The sequence below is a fragment of the Mus musculus genome, chromosome 6 (assembly GCF_000001635.26).
Source record: "Mus musculus strain C57BL/6J chromosome 6, GRCm38.p6 C57BL/6J".
NCBI classification, from domain to species: Eukaryota; Metazoa; Chordata; class Mammalia; order Rodentia; family Muridae; genus Mus; species Mus musculus.
The window spans coordinates 55,376,048-55,396,886 of record NC_000072.6 but is presented as its reverse complement, the minus strand read 5'-3'; the positions used below and the strand labels follow the sequence as shown (position 1 = coordinate 55,396,886).

General features: G+C 49.8%; 1 protein-coding gene across 1 annotated transcript; it reads right to left on the bottom strand.

Annotated features, from left to right (window-relative positions):
• Positions 1 to 8,356: 8,356 nt before the first annotated feature.
• Positions 8,357 to 20,592, bottom strand: Ghrhr (growth hormone releasing hormone receptor). The gene is made up of 13 exons (NM_001003685.3): positions 20,446 to 20,592; positions 17,909 to 18,011; positions 17,696 to 17,803; positions 17,102 to 17,199; positions 16,038 to 16,135; positions 15,051 to 15,183; positions 13,466 to 13,619; positions 13,125 to 13,185; positions 12,703 to 12,772; positions 12,064 to 12,155; positions 11,364 to 11,493; positions 10,034 to 10,075; positions 8,357 to 8,718 (listed from the first exon to the last, which is right to left on the bottom strand). Exons 1-13 carry the CDS (start codon positions 20,500 to 20,502, stop codon positions 8,593 to 8,595), a joined length of 1,272 nt encoding a protein of 423 aa, NP_001003685.2. The 5' UTR covers positions 20,503 to 20,592; the 3' UTR covers positions 8,357 to 8,592.
• Positions 20,593 to 20,839: the final 247 nt, after the last annotated feature.

Genomic DNA, 20,839 nt, shown 5'->3' with positions numbered 1-20,839 from the left:
ACCAGAGCCACGCCCAGCAGAGCTGTGGACCATGCCGGTGCCATGGCGATGCCATCTCGGCCAGCCTTTCCCAGCCCGGTAACCATGGGAATGTACTCAGGGCTGCGGCTGCTTATGCAATGCCTCTGAGGGAGGGAGGCTCGCGGACCCACCTACTTGCTGCAGGGAAGCCAGAGCCCCAAAAGAATCTGTGAACACGTATGCTACCCACCTGCTTCTCCTCACTGAGAGGCAGGGAGAGCGCCACACATTCTCATCACGTATCATGTAACAACACACTACCTGGGTTAGAATGACCTCGAGGGGAAGAGAGGACAAGAAAGAGAAAGTAGGGGCAGGGGGAAATTCTAACTAGGAAGATGTTGGCTGTCTGCATGCAGAAAGGCTCCAGCCACTCTGGCAGCCCCAGGACCCAGATGTTTGTATTATTGAGGCAGCACAGCTGCTGTGTGTGCTATTCTGGTTTCATTGCCCTGAATCTGGGAACTGGAGCCTCCTAGAGGGAAGAATGGAGAGCTGAGATGAGCGTAAGCTTGCGAGCCAGCCAGAAAGAGCACTGTCCACAGGAAGAGGTTCATACACATGAGTGAGCCAATCAGAGCTGACTGAAAAAATAAATCCAACCCTGCTGCTTCTTGTTATGTTCCAACACCACATAAGGGCTCCAGGCGTGGGGCCTCTGGGAGCCCCTGAAGCCACAGGCTAAAGGCATCACAGGCTTCTAGACACAAGCTTCAAGACACAGGCTTCCTATAGCAATTGCAGCTCTCCCGGGTCCTCTCCATCCTGGCCCTATCTCTCTCTTTGCTATCCCTCCCATGTTGAGTCCCACCTCTTGAGATTCCTGGACCTCTGAAGGTGCCCCAGAGTTCAGGAGACTCTGGCCCAAGTTCTCCTAGTCCCTCAAGCCCCAACCTTCACCTTGGCTGACAGAAATGCCCAGACAAATGGTCAGTACCCTACTAGTCTTCTCTCTCCTTGTCTCCACAATGCCCCCAACTCCCCGCAGTCTCTTCTTTTGCTTTATCAGGACCCCAGGACCCAGCTGCATGCACAGAGCCTCCTCTCCTCCCAGGGTTCCTCCTCAGCTTGCTACTCCACCCTGACACTAAACCTCCCAGGTCCACGTCCCATTCAGTCTGCATCCTTCCCCTCAGCTCCATGCCCACTGCATATGCTCTCTTGCAAATAGAGCCAAGTCTCTTATGTCTTGTCTCCGAGAAAGGCTAACCCTGCCTTCTCTAGTTGAGGTTCCCAGATTATTAATACTGACTGGTCATCAGTCACCCATGTGCCCTCCTCTCCTATTTTTTACCCTCCAGTTACTATACTTTCCCATCTCTATATGCTCCTATCACCCAAACTCCAGCCAACCATGAACCTAGCCATCATGGTGAATTCGGAGCCAGTAGCCCACTTCTCTCTACCAATTCTCATGCCAAGCCCCATGAGTTTCTGCTACTCCCTTTAGGCAAATACCCTCTTCCCAGCCGTGCTCCCACTTGGATTCTTAGTCCTCCTCAGTCCCCTGCAACCTTCATTTGATTGCACCACACCCTCCTCCACCAGTGATCTATCTCCACCTGAATGACACATGTGCCCTATTCTCTCAGAGCCAAGTACAGTCACACCTGCTTGGATCCACTTGGACCCAGAATTGCCTCCTGTTACCTACAGTGTCCCCTCCTGTCCCAGGCACACTTCAGTCAAGAGCTGCTGAACACACTGCCCCCACTTTCCCACGGCCCATTCACTTCTCAGTACCCTTCCGTCTGGCTACCCACGTCTGCCAATCCCCTGCCAAATCTGCTCTTGCTGTGCGCGGTGCTGCCAAATCCTGGATGCGCCTCCAGCCTCCTCTTGAAAGGCTGCTCAGCAGTGCTCAGACCCTTCGCCAGAAACTCCTTACCACACTCTTTGTTTGGCCCCATAATTCCACGTTCATCTGCTCTCCCTCCCACCTCTCTGGCTGTTCCTTCTCAGCCTCCTCGGAGACTCCGACTTCCCAGTCAGACCCTAAAGGAAGTCAAGCTGGTGTTGTTCCTCGTGAGGTGGCTTGGCCTGTGCTCTTGTTGCTGAAACCCAGTCATATTCCAACAGCCATGATCTCCAACTCCAAACCAGATCTCTTTCAACCCCACTTCTCCCTGCAGCCCCAAGATACCTCATGTCCACCTCACTGGGCATTTCATGGCTCTCTGTCCCTGTAGATCTGTTCAGACTGACTGCCACTCTCATCTGAAACTCTCTCCCTTCCATCTCCACACACATCCCAGGAAACCTCTGAGAAACGCTACTTCACAAGTTAACTGCCACTGTTTACAGCTTTTGTGGAGGTTTGGATATGATTGACCCAAGAAATAGCACTATTGGGAGGTGTGGTCTTGTTGTAAGGAGGCGTGGCCTTGTTGGAGAAAGTCTGTTACAATAGGGGTGGGCTTTGAGACCTCCTCCTAGCTGCCTGGAAGACAGTAAGTAGTCTCCTCCTGTTTGCCTTTAGAACAAGATATAGAACTTTCAGTTCCTCCAGCGCGTGCCTGCCTGGATGCTGCCATGCTTCCTGCCAGGATAATATTGGACTGAACCTCTGAACCTGTAAGCCAGTCCCAATTAAATGCTGTTCCTTATAAGAGTTGTCCTGGTTATGGTGTCTCTTCACAGCAATAAAACCCGAACTTAGACACTATTGAGTCTGGCCTTGTGCTTTAAACTACCATGCTTTAAACTTCCTAGTTAGAGGCTCCAGTTTAGACCCCGGGGCTTTCAGTAGAGCCCTTTGCCTAAATTTCAGTCTAAATACATGAACAGGGGTGGGGGGAGCCTATTTTAAATGTGTAAGGTTTGTTATACATTTTTGTATTGTTGATAGACACTTTTGATAGCTTCTTGCGGCTCTCCTGGCACTTTGAGATCTGGGTGTAGCCTGGCCTACCCCACTGCAGTCTTGGTCAACTTCCCCTTCTGTCACTGAAACTCATTCACTGTACCTCTTTCTAGTCCCCTCAGTGCCAAGCTCCTCCCTGCAACAGGGCCTTTGCACATACTGCTTCTTCACCTAGCCAACTCAAATTCATGGTCTAACTTAGCTTAGCTATGCATCCTATAGGAAGCCTTCAATACAAATCTCCACACTAGGTCTGGTATTTCTGAGCCTTGTTCTGTCTACATTTTACTTCCCATTTGTATACTTGGGGCTAGTACAGTCGATACAGTGGCCATTTGTCTCCTTGTACTGATCATCTGTCACATTAGCGGTTGATTGGTCAGCCTGCTTGGAAGGCACTTGCTACCTGAGGAGGATCCAGGCCGCAGTGCAGGACTTGCTGTCTCAGCCCTGCTGGTATAAAACAGCAGGGGCAGGACCCAAACTTTCCCCATCCATGGAACTTGACAGAATCATGTTCCTGCAGAGTGGAAAGTGAAACAGACATCCCTAAATTCTCTGCACCTAATGAAGGAACAGGGAGCTTCACGTGAATAATTTAAGAACAAACCCAAGAGAGTCCCAGGGGAATGTAAATCCCCCACATGCCTTCTCACAGCCTGGCTCCCAGCAATGAAATCATCCACAGTCTACATGCCTGAGTAGCAGAGCCAGGAGGGATCCCCATGCAGATACACAGTCAGCCAAGTGCCTGGTCCAAGCGTCCCTCTCTAGCCCTCACCCATGCCCTCTCTGCCTAGTCATTCACATCCAACCTCAGGTCCTAGCACGAGGCTCTTTCCAAATTCCTAGGAGCAAACGGAAGCATCAAGGAAAGTCCTTTCCTTCCTCCCTCCTTTTCTTCCTTCCTTCCTTCCCTTCTTTTCTTCCTACCTCCATGCAAAACTCCTCTCAGGACCTGAAGAGAGGTGCTGAGAGAAGCATGTGGGTTGGAAAATGGAAGAAGACTTCTCCCAAAAGAGGACACGCCCAGGAAACTCCCTACAGCCTGACTCTTGCACAGAGACCCCCATGGGAACACTAATTCTTCTATTGCTCCCAGTTGATAGGTGCTCTCTCTCTCTCCCTCCCCCTCTCCTTCTTCCTCCCTCCCTCTCTTCCTTCCTTTCTCCCTCTCTGTCTCCTTATACATATCTAACCCAGCGAGGGTGGTCTCTCAGACAGCCCTCCCCTTCTTCCAGTTCCCTCCTTTCCCAGCCCAGAAGCCTCTTCTTCCCCCAGCCTTTTAGACTTGCTAAGCCCCAGGCCTGATCCTGGGAGGCCTCTTTCCTGTCTAGATCAGGACCTCCTTCAAGGAGATCCCACTCTTGACACAGTTCATATGCCACCTGGTGGCCAGAACGAGCATTGCTTTTTCTCCTCTGACTTAGTGCCCTTCCCGGACACAGGTTCCACTGCTGAACTATACCCTAGACCGTTTAGTGCCCCTCATGAAAACCCTTAGACATCACCTTCTACTCAGCCTCTCCTGCCACAGAGAAAAAGCCAAGACTCATAGAAAGAGTTTGCAAGTCAAGAGCTTAGCCATGGACTTGCATGTACAGACATATTCTAAGTCTACAGAGACCTGTCATAGTGTGCATTATAGTAGGGATTTAAGGCTCATAACAAAATCAGAAGGGACCAAGAAGTAACCACAATAAAACCCCTAGGAGCAGCTACATAATTCCTAAAGCCAGTGATTCCACCACAACTGACATCATAAGCTTCAAAGTAAGTGCTACCTAGCCACTAAGTAGCATTTACTGCCACCAGCTATTAACTAGCAACTAACACCCTATTAACTCCTAACACTCAACACTAACATAACTCTAGACACTCTAACTGCTAACACTGACTATTCACCACTAACTAACCACTAATGTTAACACTAACCAAGCTAACACTAACCGTTAGCCAACAGCACTGCAATAACTCGACCAGCAGTGGCAATACCAGTAAGTGTTAATGGAAGGTGTTTCCATGGGAACGGTGCAGAAAATCCATCATGTTGTCACTGTCGTGCAAAAATGCACTAGACCAGCTTTGCCAGGGAACAGTCTGCATTAGTGCAAGAATCCTGAGTCTAGGAGAATTGACTCTGGAATCTCTGTTCATTCTGAGCACACACCACCCCCACCCCCACCCCCACCCCTACCCCCACCCCCGCCTTTAAATGTTCACAAAGAATTTCATGCAAGAGAGTCTGTCACCACAGATATTCACTTTAAAAGGAAGAGAAAAGAGTAGGGAGAGGATGAAGAAGGTGGAAGAGAAGGAAAAGGAAGGGGAGGAGGAGGAAAAAGAGGAGGAGGAGGAGGAGGAGGAAGGCTTCACCAAGTTCATAAATAACCTTCAGCTAAATAAAGGACATCAATAGAGACTCTGCAAACTTCATGGCAGAAAAAAAAAATGTCTCCAGATGTCCTGCAGCAGCATCCACTAATCACTGTTTTTAAGAGCTCAGGGAAGGAACACGTGTGCCGTGGTGCCACATGGGTTAGAAGAGCAGAGAATATTGGATTGGTTCTCTCCTTCCACCTTCTCCATAAATGTCAGAGATAGAACATGGCTCCCCAGACTTATGAAGTATGGATCTTGGCCTGCTGAGCCTCTCATCAACCCACTTACTCATTCCTAGGTAACAGTTTTATTGAGATATAATGCACAGACAGAAAAATCATCCTTCTAGAGTGTACTTACTATTCTGTGGTTTTCTGTATAGTCATAATCATCGCAATCCAGTTTTAGAATCAGTCACTTTAGAACTCTCGGCTATTAGCAGTCACCTCCATGCCTCTCCCTCAGCCACAACAGCCTTACATTTGTTTTAACAATGCTGGACATCTTGTGCCAATGGAAGTATCAGAACTTGCTTCATTCACGGAGCAGTGTCCTGGGGGGTCTGTGTATGTAGGAGCTTTTTCTGACAGAATTAGCATTCCATTGTCTGCCTATACTGTAATGTACCAGTCAGAGGACGAGAGGTTAGGAACGTTCATATACAAGTGTTTTTCTGGTTTTGTTTCTGGTTCTCCTGACCCATGCTTAGGAGTGCTTTCATGAGGTAACGCAAGGTTAGCACTTTTGAGAAACAGGAAAACATTTTATCAAACAGGCAGGGGGCCTTTTTACACTCCCACCAGTAATGTGCGAGTTCCAGTCTCTCCGTTACCAGTCCTTACCAACATTTGTTTTTGTCTATTTTTTCCCATTGCCTCCCGTATCCTAGGTGTGACCATATCTCAGTGTGGATTTATCTGCATTTTCCTCATGACTACTGATGCTGACCATCCTTCCATGTGCTTATTGTCTTTGAATGTTATTTTTTTTCAAGCATAAAGACGAGAAACAAACTGACAAATGCATTGTGACACCAAGATGTTTCTAAAATGCAAAGCAAAAAAACCTTTCAGGAAACAAGAAATCTTAAGACCTATGTCTTTGTGTATGAATATAGCTGGTTTTTATTTCATTTGTAATTCCTTCGGTGCCCCAAAACATAGTAATGATTGTTAATTAGTTATGTGATCTGAGACTAAAAGGAGCAATGTACAGTGGCTTTCAGGCAGGACCATACTGATTTTGACATTTGCCTGACACCTGCCAAGGCAAAAGCCCTATAGCAGGAAATCATGGGCTTTGTATAGCTGCACCCTTTTCAGGAATCCTCCTAAATGTGAGAGGAAAAACGTCATCATCCTCCATCAGACACACCTGCACACCATCAGGCTAGCCTTCCCATTCCCAGTACATAGGAAAGGACACCCGGATAGGAAAGACGGCCGTGGAGGATGAGCGGATCCTGCCTAGGATAATGGGGCATCCCAGAGTCACAAGCAAACTCAGAACAAGGGGACTAGCACCTGGCCATCAGCCCACTCGGGTAGGGCCAGCTAGAAGGGAAGGGCTGAGCTCTTAGGGCAGCAGGAGAAATCTATGAGGAGGGCTGTGGAGTGGGACAGGGCTTCCTGCTAGCATGCAGTAGGCTCCACAGAGCATAGCTGCTGAGGTAGACCAAGTTGAAAAGGGTTTGTGACTGATCTAACACTACGTATACTTCTTCCTGTCCAATTGAAACCCTCTACCCCAATCAGTCAGCAAACATGTCCCTAAGGACAGCACCCATTTGTTTCTCCTTCCTCCTGCCAAGGAGGGTGGAAGATGATGGGGAATGAAGATGTAAAGGGAACCACATCTAGTGAGGGCAGCTAGCAGTAGGGTGGGACATAGGAGGGCATACACTAGTATTGGAATGGAAAATATCCCCTCCCCCATAAGCTCATGTTCGAACACTTGGTCCCTGGAAAGCACTGTCCAGGGAGACTGTAGCAGAGTCAGAGTAAGTCCTTAGTGGATGAGGTCGGTTCCTGGAGAAAGGGCATTATGGGTTTTGGCCTGATTCTGGTTCCGGCCAGAGCTCCCACCCTCCCAAATGCTGATGCAGGGAAACCAACTGTCATGCAGCCCTGCTGCTCCAGATGTGAACTGTTCCCCAGCCATGCCTTGCCCACCATGGTGAGCTGTACCCTCTCAAACTGTGAGCAAAAATAAATTCTCTTTCCCTCATTTTTTTCCCGTGGTGATTAAAAAAAAAAAAAAGTAACGAAGCCAGGACACAAATAGAGGAACAAAGGAGAGATAAATGGAGCTAAGGCTTCCCCCACGCCTCAGACAAAGATACCAGCGACTTCCAGAACAAGCTCAGAAGGATAACAGGCACAAGAGGAACTGTTCACACTTGTTTGACATCAAGGAAAAGGCTGCCGCTTTACACCCATTTAGCTTGTAAGCATTAAGTGGAAGGAGAATGCCAGACGCTAGTGGGGCTACAAGCACTGTCGAATGCAAGGGCGGCTAGGCTGCTAATCCGCAAGCCTGCAATGTGGTATAACCAAATCATTACAAAGCGAGGTGTGATACCCCGGGGCTCCCTTCCTGGTGTGAGTCCCAGAGAGAGGCTTGTCTTACAGTCCTTGGAAGGACAGACAGATGGGTGCTTACCTAGAGGGAAGGGGCTGGGTAACCCAAGGGCAATGGTGTCAGGTGACCCAGTGTAGTCAAAACAGGAGACCAGATGTACCCTCAGCAGTGCAGCGGAGCCCTTAAAAGCACAGTGCTTGGGGAAAACATTAGTGGAAGGATGAGACACATAACAGATAGCATTTATTTACAGCCAAATCCAGACATGTGGCACACTCCACGCATACAAGACAGAAAAGCGATTTGCATCTCTGCCTGTGAGAGGAGGGGAGGAGGAGGGGTTTGGGACAAAAGAGAGTGCTTTTAAAAAATAAATAAAACATGAGAATTCATATAGAGACAAATGGCAATGAGGCAGCTGGAGCCAAGGGATGAGGAATGCACCGGAAGTGCAAATAATGGCTGCTGACAAGAGCGCCCCTTCGGAGCCACATTGACTCAACTGTGGATCACTCGTGTACAAGTTTATTGGTTTCTCTGGGCCTTGGGCAATAGCCCTAGATGGGAAGAAAGAACAGATGGGAGCAGATGCAGGAACTGAGAAAGTCGAAGGTTGATATACGGGGACCTGGAGAAAGCAGATGCAGAGAAGGGGAAGGAGAACGGTAGGGAGGACCGCATTGCCCGTGGTGCCATGACAGTTTGAGCACAGGGTTTGGGGCTTGGCCCTTGTGATGATGGCTGGCCTAGCACTCAGAGGTCAGCACCTTCAATCTCGATCGGGGAGGTGTGGTCCACTCAGTGCAGGTCCGTCGAGCTGGCAGAAGTTCAGGGTCGTGGCCATACCATTTGCGTGAAATCTCTGTCCTCACCTCCACAGACAAGGGAGAGGATGTTAGGAAGATCCCACTGCCACTCCTCAGCTCAATCCCAAGAGACTAAAGGTCCAGGGGGAAGGTGGTGTGAGAAAAATAGGGCAGGCAAGGAGAGCCTGGTCGCCAACCCTGTGAGGTACAGGCACTACTACTCTATCCTTCCTTGGACAGTTTCCAGCCTTTGTCTGAGACCAGGCAAACACATGGATGCCCTTTGTGCCTCTTGACCTACGACCAGGTGACCCTCTCTGAGTGACTTTGATCCACCCTTGCCTTAGTCTGAGACACCAGGGGATACGACTGTCAAGAGAAAGCTGGGAAGGTAGAGTGGGACAGTCTGTATCTTTGTCTGGCTGGGGGACCGACCAAAGGACTGAAAGACGTCCTGCCTGATCGCTAACCTGGCGCTGTAGGAAAGGTAAAGGGGAAACTGACTGATAACATAGATAAGGCTGAGCAAGACTCAAACAATGGGTTCGGTACACTGAGAGTCAGTTGGGGACAGAGGTATCAGGTAAGGCAAGGATGGATGAACGGATGGGAAGAAAGAAAGAATGAACAAAAGAAGAAGGGAGGGAGGGAGGGAGGGAGGGAGGGAGGGAGGGAGGGAGGGACTCCTTAACCACAGAATTGGTTACCACAGAGCTAACCACAGAGCCCATGGCAGACACAGGGCCATCAGGAAAAGCTGTGACCCTACCTGTGCATGCTGCCAGAGAGCTGGAGATCTGGACTCAGCCAAATTTTCTCCATCTCTGCACAGCAGGACTTTAATGAGAAGAAAAGCCAAGGGTCTCCTGGGTGACTGTCTCTTCTCAGCTGTCTGCCTTCTCCTATAATCCCACATGTGTTATGGCCTCTATTGTGTCTGCTTGCTTCACTCCTGCCTCCACTTCTGGCAACCCAGTCTGAGTCCCTTTCTTCCAGAGTTTCTCTGTTTCCTGCTCTGCTCTGGCTCTTTCTGTCTCTGCATCTGACTCTTTTCCCAAATTCCTTCTATATGGACCTGTGACTTTCTGTCCCTGTTCTTTCACTCTCTCTGTCCCCCAACCAATCTAATCTGCCCTCTATCCTCCCTTGACCCTTGAAAGACCTCTATCTCATAAGCTTGTTGTAGAACATAGCCCAGCTCATAGAAGGAATATGTTCAAAAGTATTCAGGTTAAACAGAACCTACTCACACAAAGGACCACAAGAGTGGAGGATCATGAGAGTCAACCATGCTGGGATTTACAGGACCAGGGCAAAAGAAAAGGAGCTGAGGAGAAGGTCTACTTGTTGAATAAAGGTGAGCTTTTGGGTGCACACATACCTCTTGATTGAGGAAGCAGTAGAGGACAGCAACAATGAAGCCCTGCAGGGTCAACAAGAAGAAAGGACTCCATCAGAACACTTTGGTCTGACTTTGGAATTTGGCAGTCTTCCTCTTGTCTTCTCCCTCACTCATCAGTCACTGCACCAGACACACCAAGTCATGTAGTCATCGTGGCATGCCTGCCAGAGCTGTATAGATAGCCCACGCCTCACTGTGTATCTTCATTTTTGTATTTGCATTAGTGAGCACATTGCCTGATATATAATAGGTACTCGGTAAGAATTGAAAAGATAAGATGAGTAAATGAATGAAAGGATGGGTGGGCAGATGGGTAGGTAGAAGGCAGGCAGGCAGGTAGGCAGGAAGGACAAATGGATAGGTGGATAGAGATATGGACGGAACAATGGATGAGTGGGGAGATGAATGAAAGAAGGATGACTATATGGGCAAGTGGACTGAAGGAAGGAGGAACAGAAGGAAGAATGAATATACTGGTGAATGGATGGATGATAGATAGATAGATAGATAGATAGATAGATAGATAGATAGATAGATGGATATATAAAAAGAATGACAGATGGAAGAATGTGAAGGTGGATAGGTAGATTAACATAGGGATAGAAGGATAGATGAACAGATGAGTGAAAAGAAGAATGTATGGATGGGAAGTAGAATAAAAAGAATGGGTGAACAGATGGATGGATTCATTCATGGATGGATGGATGGATGGATGGATGGATGGGCAAGTGTACTGAAGGAAGGAGAAATAGAAGAAAGGATGGATGGATGGATGGATGGATGGATGGATGGATGGATGGACAGAGGGATAGATGGGTGAGTGTGTAGATAAAGGTGAGTAGAATGATGCATGAATGAGTGGAGAAGATGGAAGGAAGGAGAAAGGAAGAAGATGAATATGTGCAAGGGGGATGGAAAGATGGATAGGTGGTTGGGTGAATTGATTGATAGCAATAATGCATGAATTAATGAGAGAGAGGAAGAAAAGAATTGATGGATAGATAATAAGTGATGGATAGATGGATAGGGAGGGAGGGATGGTTGAAGGAAGAAAGGGTAACTGAATTGTTTAATGGACAATGAATACAGGATGGACAAATGAGTAGATGGATGGATACATAGGTGGATGAATGACTATCTGGGGAATGTGAAGATGAATGTATCAGTACTTGGATGAGTAGAGAGATAAAGGGTAAAGATGGATGACTGATTAAACAGATAGATGAATAGGCCTCACACTGACATGAAGTTAGTCAAGACCTGCAGCCATAGTCCTTGGAAGGAAGGAGTGTCTGTAAGGGGCTCTCACCTGAAAGGACCCCAACCCCAGCTCCAGGGGTACACGGATGTCAAGGCCAGCACTGTCAGGCAGGAAGTTGAAGATGATGTAATGAATTCCAAACAGCGGTATAAGGAGAAGTGTTGACTTGGAAAGCCGCCTTGGGGAAGACAAATTCTAGACTCTGAAGCTGTCCATCATCATCCATCCTGGAGACTCTGTCCTCCACACAGACCTCTGGGCTTCTTGACTTTTAAGGGCCATCACACTATGTGGCCCTGCAGTTATCCCGGCTACTCCAGAGTCTATGTACATCTTTCAAAGTTTAATTCTTCCAGGAACCCTTCTCTAATTGCCCCTTTTTCTCATTTAGACATAATCTCCTTCTCCGGGCCCCATAGAAATAGATGCAGCCCTTGTCAGCCATTTACCATGGTAACTGGCAGCTTTGTGTGCCACTTCCCTGTACTGTAATCTCATGGGAGGCAGGGCCCAGATCTGTTCTCTCTCTAGGGACATGGGGAAGAGGACAGGACCAGGGTAAGGGATAGCTGCCAAACGAGACAAAAACAAATGACATTCCCTCCAAGTGCTTTCCATGATGGTTCTCCAGATACATACCACACACACACACACACACACACACACACACACACACATACACACACACACACACACACACACACACACGACACATCCACATGTGCATGCACACACACATGAATGGTACCAGTACTGAGCCCGTGTGTGTAGGCCGCCTTGTGCAGGCTCCAGCTTCCTCAGCAGGATACAAATTATATTGAGAAACAGCCCAAAGTTCACCTGGAAATGAGGCACAGGAAAGTGGGTGGAAAGTTCAAAGACAGCACTAGGTGGCTGGCCTAGGATTGGCCCCATCCCCTTTGATGACTATGAATCCCAAACCTGTGAGGTGCAGGGAGAGAAAGACTGAGGACCCCCTCCCCCTCCAGCCCTGGCAAAAACAGATGAGAGAGCCAGGTCTGGCCACCTGCCTCCAGCCACCTCTCGGGATCTCTCAGGTACAAAGCAGCTGTCTGTCACTGTGCAGTTTCTCTGCTGGGGAGAGATTACACACCCACAGGAGCCATGCCACATCGGGAATAGGAGCAGCTGAGTGCCCACCTGTAGGTGCCATTCACTACCACTTAGCACCCCAGCAAGACATGTTCTGCAAGCCAGACACATGGAAACTAGAAAACAGGTCTAGGTGCAAATGTAATCAACTAGTGTCAGAGAAAGTAGACACTGGTTTCCCGTGGGGTAATCATGTAGCCACCCCTCCAGGACCATATTAAGAAACCTGGAGGCTAGGTTAATAAAGCAAAGAACACTGGCCTCAGAGACTGACCCCAACAGAGAGGACTATGGGTCCTTTGATGATCCACCAGCAGGGGGAGCTGTTGTCTAAGTCCCAGCACCTGGAAAGAAAAGAGCCTAGTCTTGAAGGTGCCCCCTTTTCTACCCTGATAATGCACCTCCTCAACACACCTGCTATGGCTCCTGGGGCCCCTCTCTGTCTAGTGCTCAAGTCTTCAGCCCCAGTCTGTCTTCATCTTGCCTGATCTTCTATACCAGCCTCTCCATAGGAGAGACCCAGTGAAGGCTGGTTAGCCTTTCTCATCCTTGTCCAGACATTTCTTGTCCTTAGAAAACCTACTCAGAGCTGATCTCTTTAACCTAGGGATCCCCCTCCCCCTCCCCCTCCTCTCCTTAGATGGTCTATGACACACCTTGCTGACAGCATGGGGGTGAGGAACTTGCTCTACTCACTCAGTGTCCTCAAAAGCCAGTTTGCAGCCCACCCACGTACCAGTGCATAGCACGGGGAGCCCTGTGGGTGAAATAACACAGAGGTGAGTGAGAGCCCTGCACCCTTTGCCTTGAGTGTAGCCTCTACCTCCCAGCAATCTGTTAGCCACGTGCAGACTATAATGGTGGGGCCAGGTGATGGTTTGAGGGGATCTGGTCTACTTCCCAATGTTCAGCACAGGACTGTGGCCTGCCCCTTCCCCCTCCCTGAGCCTCACAATGAGAAAGGCTTCTTTATGAGCTCCCAGGTCCTTCCCAACCTCCACCTCTCCTATGGTGATCAATGAGCCCTTGATGCTCACCCCAGCCAGCCAGGACCAGCCACCAAAAAGCTGGTTTGGACCTGGGGGATGTGGAGGCCAACAGGCAGCTCAGGTAGACAGCTTCTGCCAACAGCCAGCTGAAGTTGGTCATGGTGGCCAAATGTGAGATGGCCACAGAGACCTTGCACAGGACCTAAGAGTGGGGACCTGATGCTTCAGAGCTTGGACAGCCCCCTCCCACCCCCGACTTCAGCCCCATTGGATCTCTTTCACTCCACTGAGACACCAAACCCTCAGGTCCCCTCCACCTTGGGCTGGACCACTCCACTCCTTGGGATGCCATAGGAGGAATTGGACAGTATAATTGTGATGGTCAGAGCACAGACACACAGGTTAGGTTCATTGTGTCCTCTGTCAGCCATGCAAACCATCTCAGCCTAAGTATTCTGTATGTGAAAAAAGGAAGAACTCCAGGACCTCACATGGCTTGCGCTCTCTCTCTCTCTCTCTCTCTCTCTCTCTCTCTCTCTCTCTCTCTCTCTCTCTCTCTCTCTCTCTCCCTCTCTCTCCCTCTCTCTCTCTCTCTTTCTCTCTCTCTCTCTCTCACACACACACACACACACATACACACTTTTCTATTTCCTCTGTCATAGTGCACCCTTCCCTAGCTGAAGTTCTCCTTTAAAGTGATAACCACGGACAGCGTTGATCAGTGGATATAGGATGTGTTCATCATGCATGCAACCATCTGGCTCACTCCTCCCTCACCTGCCTCTATGGGCTACGGTACCACCTCTGAGCCCAGTTGCCCAGGCTCTATTTATTCCCCAACTGTGTGGCTGGGTGACCTGGCCAACTGCCCCTCGTTAACAAAATGGGATTAAAGTGAGGCCTTCAAGGCGTTTTAAGATCAAAAGAGATAATACATGTAAAGTACTTGGTGTGCTGCCCGGCCTAAGTGAGTGCAATCAGTGATTAATTCATTAATTAAATCAGCCCACTTGTTGGTCCCGGTACTCACTTGTCTATTCATTTCCAGAACACTTTCAAAGACCTTGAACTCTGATCCCTTCAGTTTTCAATCTGTTCCTCTCCTCTCCTTTCCCCACCCCTCTACTTTTGCGACTTCCAATTTCTGGTGTGATGGCTCTCCTCTTATTAAAAGCTTCCTCCCCATCTCACTGCTTTTGGGCCCATGCAGCTCCAAGGCCACCTCCTCCCTGAAGCTCTTTCATTCTCTTAATTCTCTGCTTTCCCTACCCAGCAGTCCCCAGGTCTGAGTGCTTCCTGTCCCCTGAGTGCTTCTGGAAGGAGGGGCCAAGCTCCACCCAGGTCCTTGCACACTCATTAAAGGCAATGACATGGCTGGCTGGCACAGGAGCTGCTGTGACCAAGTTGAAATGGAAACATTGATGAAAGAGGAATGATGGTGTGGGGCGCCCCTAGCAAAGGGAGCTGCTCGTATGGACACTGATCTATGAATGCGTGGGGAGAGCTTGAGGCTTCCTTCCCTTGTCACAGCCCTTGTCACAGCCTCAGCCTGTGGAGCAACAGGTCAGGCACACTCAGGCCTGTCTTCTGCCCTCTTCCCCCTGCCCCAACTCCCTCCAGTCACAGTCTTTACAGTGGACATGCTGCAGTGGTCCGTGCTATCCCCCTGGAAGATGGCGGCATCCTTCAAGAACACAGCACTGGCCTTGAGGATGAAGGTGGCAAACAGCTGCGTGTGGATGTAGTTCCTGGGGCAGTGGAGCCTCCTGAAAGGGGCAAGAGAGATGAACATAGAGGCCTGACTGCAGAAGACCTTCCCAGGGCCTAGACCAAGACTGGCATGGCTGGGAAGCTGCACAGAAGTGAGCCAAGACAGAGTGGCCAAAGCCACATCAAATAAAATGAGACCCAATGAACTGGGTAGAAAGTGAGACAAATGTGTCAGTTTGACCTTGAAGGTCAGCTGGCCAGCATTTTCCTGGCCTAAGTTCAGGTAAGGAGCAGGGGTTTCTTATATCCCTGCCTTTAGACGGTTTTGTAACTGTGGGTTACAAGAGCCTAAGGGAGCCTCTAATGATCAGAGAGCTACCCTCTGAGGCATAGTCCCATGGGGGAACTCAACCTTTGAAGCCTGGAAAGCCATTACACCCAGCAGTAAGGGATGAGGGTGAACTTGGTGGTGGAGGCCATTTGGGGAACCCTGGGTTCAATCCCTGATACTGAAAAGAAAAAAAATGATACCAAAAAGTACTACAATGGTCAGAATGTTGCAACCATTAGAAAAGGGCCATGCAGGGGTCAAGGAGATCTCTTAGAACTGGATGAGAGCTGGGCTTCCAGTGTTGGCAGGGGTGAACACACCACCAAGGAAAAGAAGGCATTGGGAGCAAACAGGAGGAGATCCGCATGAGGAAAGGTGTGGCCAGAGAACAGAGGCCTGCTGTGTGAAGAGAGGGCCCATCTGTGTGGCTTGGGGTGGGGTGAGGGGAGCAAGAGGTCAACAAAGGTCATCTCGCCTGGATCTGAGCCCCTCTTGACTATGCAGGCCAAGAACCAGACTTGGTCCCCAGGTAGTAGGGAGGCAGTGATGGTTCTTGAGCAAATGGCAAGGGTGGCAAACCTGAGGGCAACCAGGATGGCAATAGCCACGCAGAGGGCTACAATGGAGATGCTGTGGCCCGTGGTGTAGATGATCTTCACCGTGGAGAAGTACGATTTCTGGGGAGGGGGGCAATAGAAGCAGAAGAAAGGTTTGGCAATCAAGCAGGAGTCTGGCAACGCCACCAGCTTCCCAGGCACTGATACCACAGAAAGCCTCGGACAGACACTGCCCCTCAGATAGAGATGCTCAGATAAGGATTCCCAGTTGCAATGGGAGTGGGAGGAGCCAGCAGAAGCTACCTGGCTCTGGAGAGCGGCAAAAGCACAGGAGGAAGTTGGGCCTGATTATTGACACCAGCTTGAGTACACGGTCACCCCCATATACAGGCAACCTCCTGGACACCAGGAACAGCCACAGGCAGGCGGGGAAAGGCTCTTTGGGACCCAAGTATTTGAATCAGTTAGAGCTAGGGGCGTAGTATGACCAGGTACTGCCACTCCGGCTTGCTGTTCATCTCAAGCCATCCCTGTGCTTCTCTGACCTGTCTCTTCATCTGAAAGGTAAGTACACCAGGGTTTTTGCTCTTAGGGCCGAGGGCAGGGAGAAATGGGATTGTGAGTGTGGATGGGCCTTGAGAAGACCCTGAGCTGTGCACAGTGTAAAGTATGATGTCCAGAGCTAGGGGTCTCTGTAATGACTACACCCTGGAGTTTTACCTGCTTGCCCATACCACAGCCCAGTATACTGTACCACTGGTGGAGGACCAGAGAAAACAAGCACATCCTGTCTAACACAGCAGCAATCTTTATTCCCTCTGAAATAACTAAAGCTCCGCCCCACCCCCACCCCACCCCCATCCTGCACCAAAAACTAGGAAGAGAAAAGGCTGGCCAAGAGGTGGATGACTATGGCTTCCAGTCTGCCTCTGCTTCCCTTCTCCCTCACCCTTAAGTAAATGGACCAGCTTCAGGAGGCATCTCCTGCCATCTGCTGGACAGCTCCTGTAATTACTACATCCACGGGGTGATTACAGTGGGGATGATAGGCATCCATTGAGATAGTAAACTACATACAGGGCTTACCTCCTTGGTTAACAGTTCCAAGGGCACAGGGCAAGCCACAGGGTATGGTGGGAAGGGATTAGACCAGCCAGTGATGGTGCAGTCCCTCTTCACAAACCCTAGAGGCAAAGAAGAGTCTCTGCTTATAGAATTCCTCCCTTTCCCAGAAGATGGTGGGAAGGTTCTGTGAGGTATATACACGTTCTTAACCACAAGGACAGAAGAGTCCTCTTGTCCCATGGCTTGGGTTCTGGACTGGTGTAGTCTGTCTCTGTTCTCCAGGAAAGCTCTGCTGAGTGGAATGATGGACCTCTACATCCTAAGGGCAGGAAGTATGACACCCACCCCCTTCCCATAAGAGACAGGAAGGACAGCAGGTGAAGTGGACGATGAGGTGTTCCCCACCCTCATCAGTATGGTACCACCTCCCTTTCTCCAGTGTCATCATTAATCCTGCACTGGGAGGTTGGTGCTATCAGTCATCGTTCAAGATGACTAAATTTTTCAGGGTAACACTAGAAGATTGAAATCCAGGATAGTCCATCACCGAACCAGTAATGTGCAAACCAGAAGGAACCACATGCTGTGCGTCCCTGCCTTAGCTAGGCCACTCACCTGTGTCTGAGCCGAAGTGAGAGAAGAATTCAGGGCAGGGGAGAGAGACCCACTGGCCAGAGCCTGTCGGGGGCCAGCACAGCAGCCCATCCCAGGTCCCAGGGCATCCTAGGTGGAGAAGGAGGAGACATGGGGTAACCTATGAGGGAGGAGATTCTGAATGGCAGTGCTGAAGGAGATGTCAGGACCAGGGACATCCCCACCCCTTCATACCCAGGGAGGTGTTGTTGGTCCCCTCTGCCGCCTGAAGACATGCAAGCTCATCGTCTCTCAGCTGAGTGATGAAGTCACATTCTAGGTGGAGGTGACCCAGTGTCTATGGGAAATTGTGACAGAATGAGCCAAGCCCACTGGAGGCCTTGTGCGCTCTAGTTGTAGTGACCTGAAGATGGAGGGAGACCAAGCCTGGTACATTTCTGTGCCCTAGTTCTGAGAAAGGCCCATTTGCCCCACAGATATCAAGGAATGTTTGATAAGCAGTGGGGCATAAGGAAGGAGGAGTGGGGCATAGAGGGCAGATGTTCAGAAAGGAGAGGGGAGGAATGAAAAAAGAGGAAGGAAGGAGAGGAGAAGAAAGAGGGGGAAGAAGAGATGGAGGGAAGGAAAGGAAGGAGAGGCAGAGAGAGTGGAGAATAAGGGAGGGGCACGTGCAGTTTTCCTTCTCTTGGCAGGGAATTCTAAGACACATTAGAGAAAGCCATAAAGAGCTCCCATCACTGTGACAGTGCAGCCCTTGACGAGGCCTTTTCTCCTTCCCCACCACCCCTTACTCTATACACTTCTGGGCTCTGAAAGTGTTTCTGCATAAACAGCCCTGGGAGACAGAATGGACCCCAAAGATGTCCATGTCGCAGTCCACAAAGCCAGTAAATGTGTCTCCTGACAGAGCCAAAGGTCAAGGATCTCCAGGCAGGAAGATGACCTCGATTATCTGAGTGGGCCCAGAGTCATCACAAGAGGGCACAGGGACCAAATCAGAGAGGACAGGATGGAAAGGGTTGAAAGAAGCTATGGTGCTTCCTGGAGATGAAGAAATGTCTCGGGCCAGGGCAGGAGACTCCAGAAAGACCACCTGGGTTTAACATCTGATGTGTCTCAGACAAGTCACATGAGCAGATGTATAGACGAGTGAGTGGGAGAGAATACGAGCGGATGGGAGAGTAAGAAGACGGGAGCATCTGACTGCTGTAAAGGAACAATGAACAGGAAGAAGGGGCTCGGTGTGGAGGGGGACAGGACTGACTGTACGGTTGGTGGAGTGGATGACTGTTCAGACAGACATATAGACAATGAGATCGGGGGAAGGTGGACGTATGAGGGTGCGTGGAAGTATGGTGGATGATGAGGGCCCTGCATCGGGGCAACTGAGTTGATCATTAGGTGGGATAAAGGAAGCTGCCTTCATGCATGCTTGATGTTGATAAAGATTGCAGATTGGATACCTATTCCACAGCCTGGGGACCACAAGAAATGGTCTTGAAGATTTCCTGCACATCTCTGTGCTTCCGATGGGTGATTCAGGGGCTGTGTGGAGCCCACGTGCTCCAGGCTAGGCAGAGATCTGATGTTTGCCTAAGGCTTGGAGTTTGACCTTTTCTTTAAAGAGCTCAAATTCCTAACAGCTCTCAAGATTTAACCAAATGCCCTTCCTTGCAAGATTCATATACATCTCGCTTTCTCTCTCTGTATCTTTCTGTCTCTCTGTCTCTGTCTCTCTCTGTCTCTGTCTCTCTCTGTCTCTCTCTGTCTCTCTCTGTCTCCCTCTGTCTCTCTCTGTCTCTCTCTCTGTCTCTGTCTCTGTCTCTCTCTCTGTCTCTGTCTCTCTCTCTGTCTCTGTCTCTCTCTGTCTCTCTCTCTCTCTCTCACACACACACACACACACACACACACACACTCGGGATTTTCCCTATCTACCCCAGCTATTGAATGACTCCTCTGGTGTAGGGTTCCCTCCCTGAAATGGAGCTTTTGAGATTCTGTGTACACAGAGGAGGACATGAGTCTTTTGTACCATATAGGGAACTTATAGAACTTACCTGTGTGACACTCACATGCCAGCTGCATGACACTCTCATGCCAGCCCTGGACAGGTGAGATCACTTATCATCCCCTCCCCGCGGCATGGTAGCCCTAGGTCCGCTGACCTATAATCCTCTGCATAGCTCAGACTGACATCAAACTCATGATAATCGTCTAGTGTCCACAAAGGCTGAGCCACCACATCTAGCCCAAGTCTCTCTTTTTTTACACAGAGGCAAACGAAAGCTCGTGTCACAGAGTTCACTTCACGGTCTGAAGATGCCAGCCTCTTGATTGAAGGACAGTGAGGTACTGGGACGGGTGGTCACCCCTGGCAAGGCAGTAGAAGAAGGTAGCCTCCGTTCCCGTATGCTCCCACCTAGTGACTTGTGACTCCTCCCCTCTTGGCCCTGGATGCTACTGACAGCAACCCAGAAATTCTGCTGGAAAGTTGGAGCACATTCAAGGAAGCCTCCTTTCTTGGCTTCCCCATGCCCCTATACACAGGCCAGGGAGCAGTAGCTGGTTTCTGAAGCTCCTCCAAGCCTGGCTCTATGAAAGGAAGAGTTCTCAAATATCACAGCTGGAAGAGCTGGCATTCACGACATCTTCAAGCCCCACATGGTCCTAACATTAGTCAGGGAAGGAAGGAGGGAGCCACCAGACTCAGGAGTTCCCCCACCACAGACTGCCACCACCCAAGAGAACAAAGGTCTGAGTTGGCTACTTACAACTCCGCACAGGCTCAGCAAGCAGAGGATACGGGTAGCCCACATCAGGCCATCCATGGCAATGGTGTCTGCAGTCAGCCTTCCCTCCCAGGCTGTCTCTGGTGATGCCACCTAGCTGCATCTCTGCTGCCTCACCTTCCCAGTAGCAACTGGTGTGGGCGGGGCCAACAGAAGGGACACCCAGCTGAATATTGAACGGGATGGAGGGACATTGTGTTACCGCCAGCCCTAAATGGGACTCCGTGTCCTCAGCAGGGGGTGGCTGAGCTCTGCTACACCACCTTGATGTCTGAGTATACCTATCCTGACAGTCAGAACCCAGAGAACACAGACAGGGCATAGAGAGGTGACAGCCACAGGAATCCTCCACTTAGTCAGGATGCTTTCCCTTTGT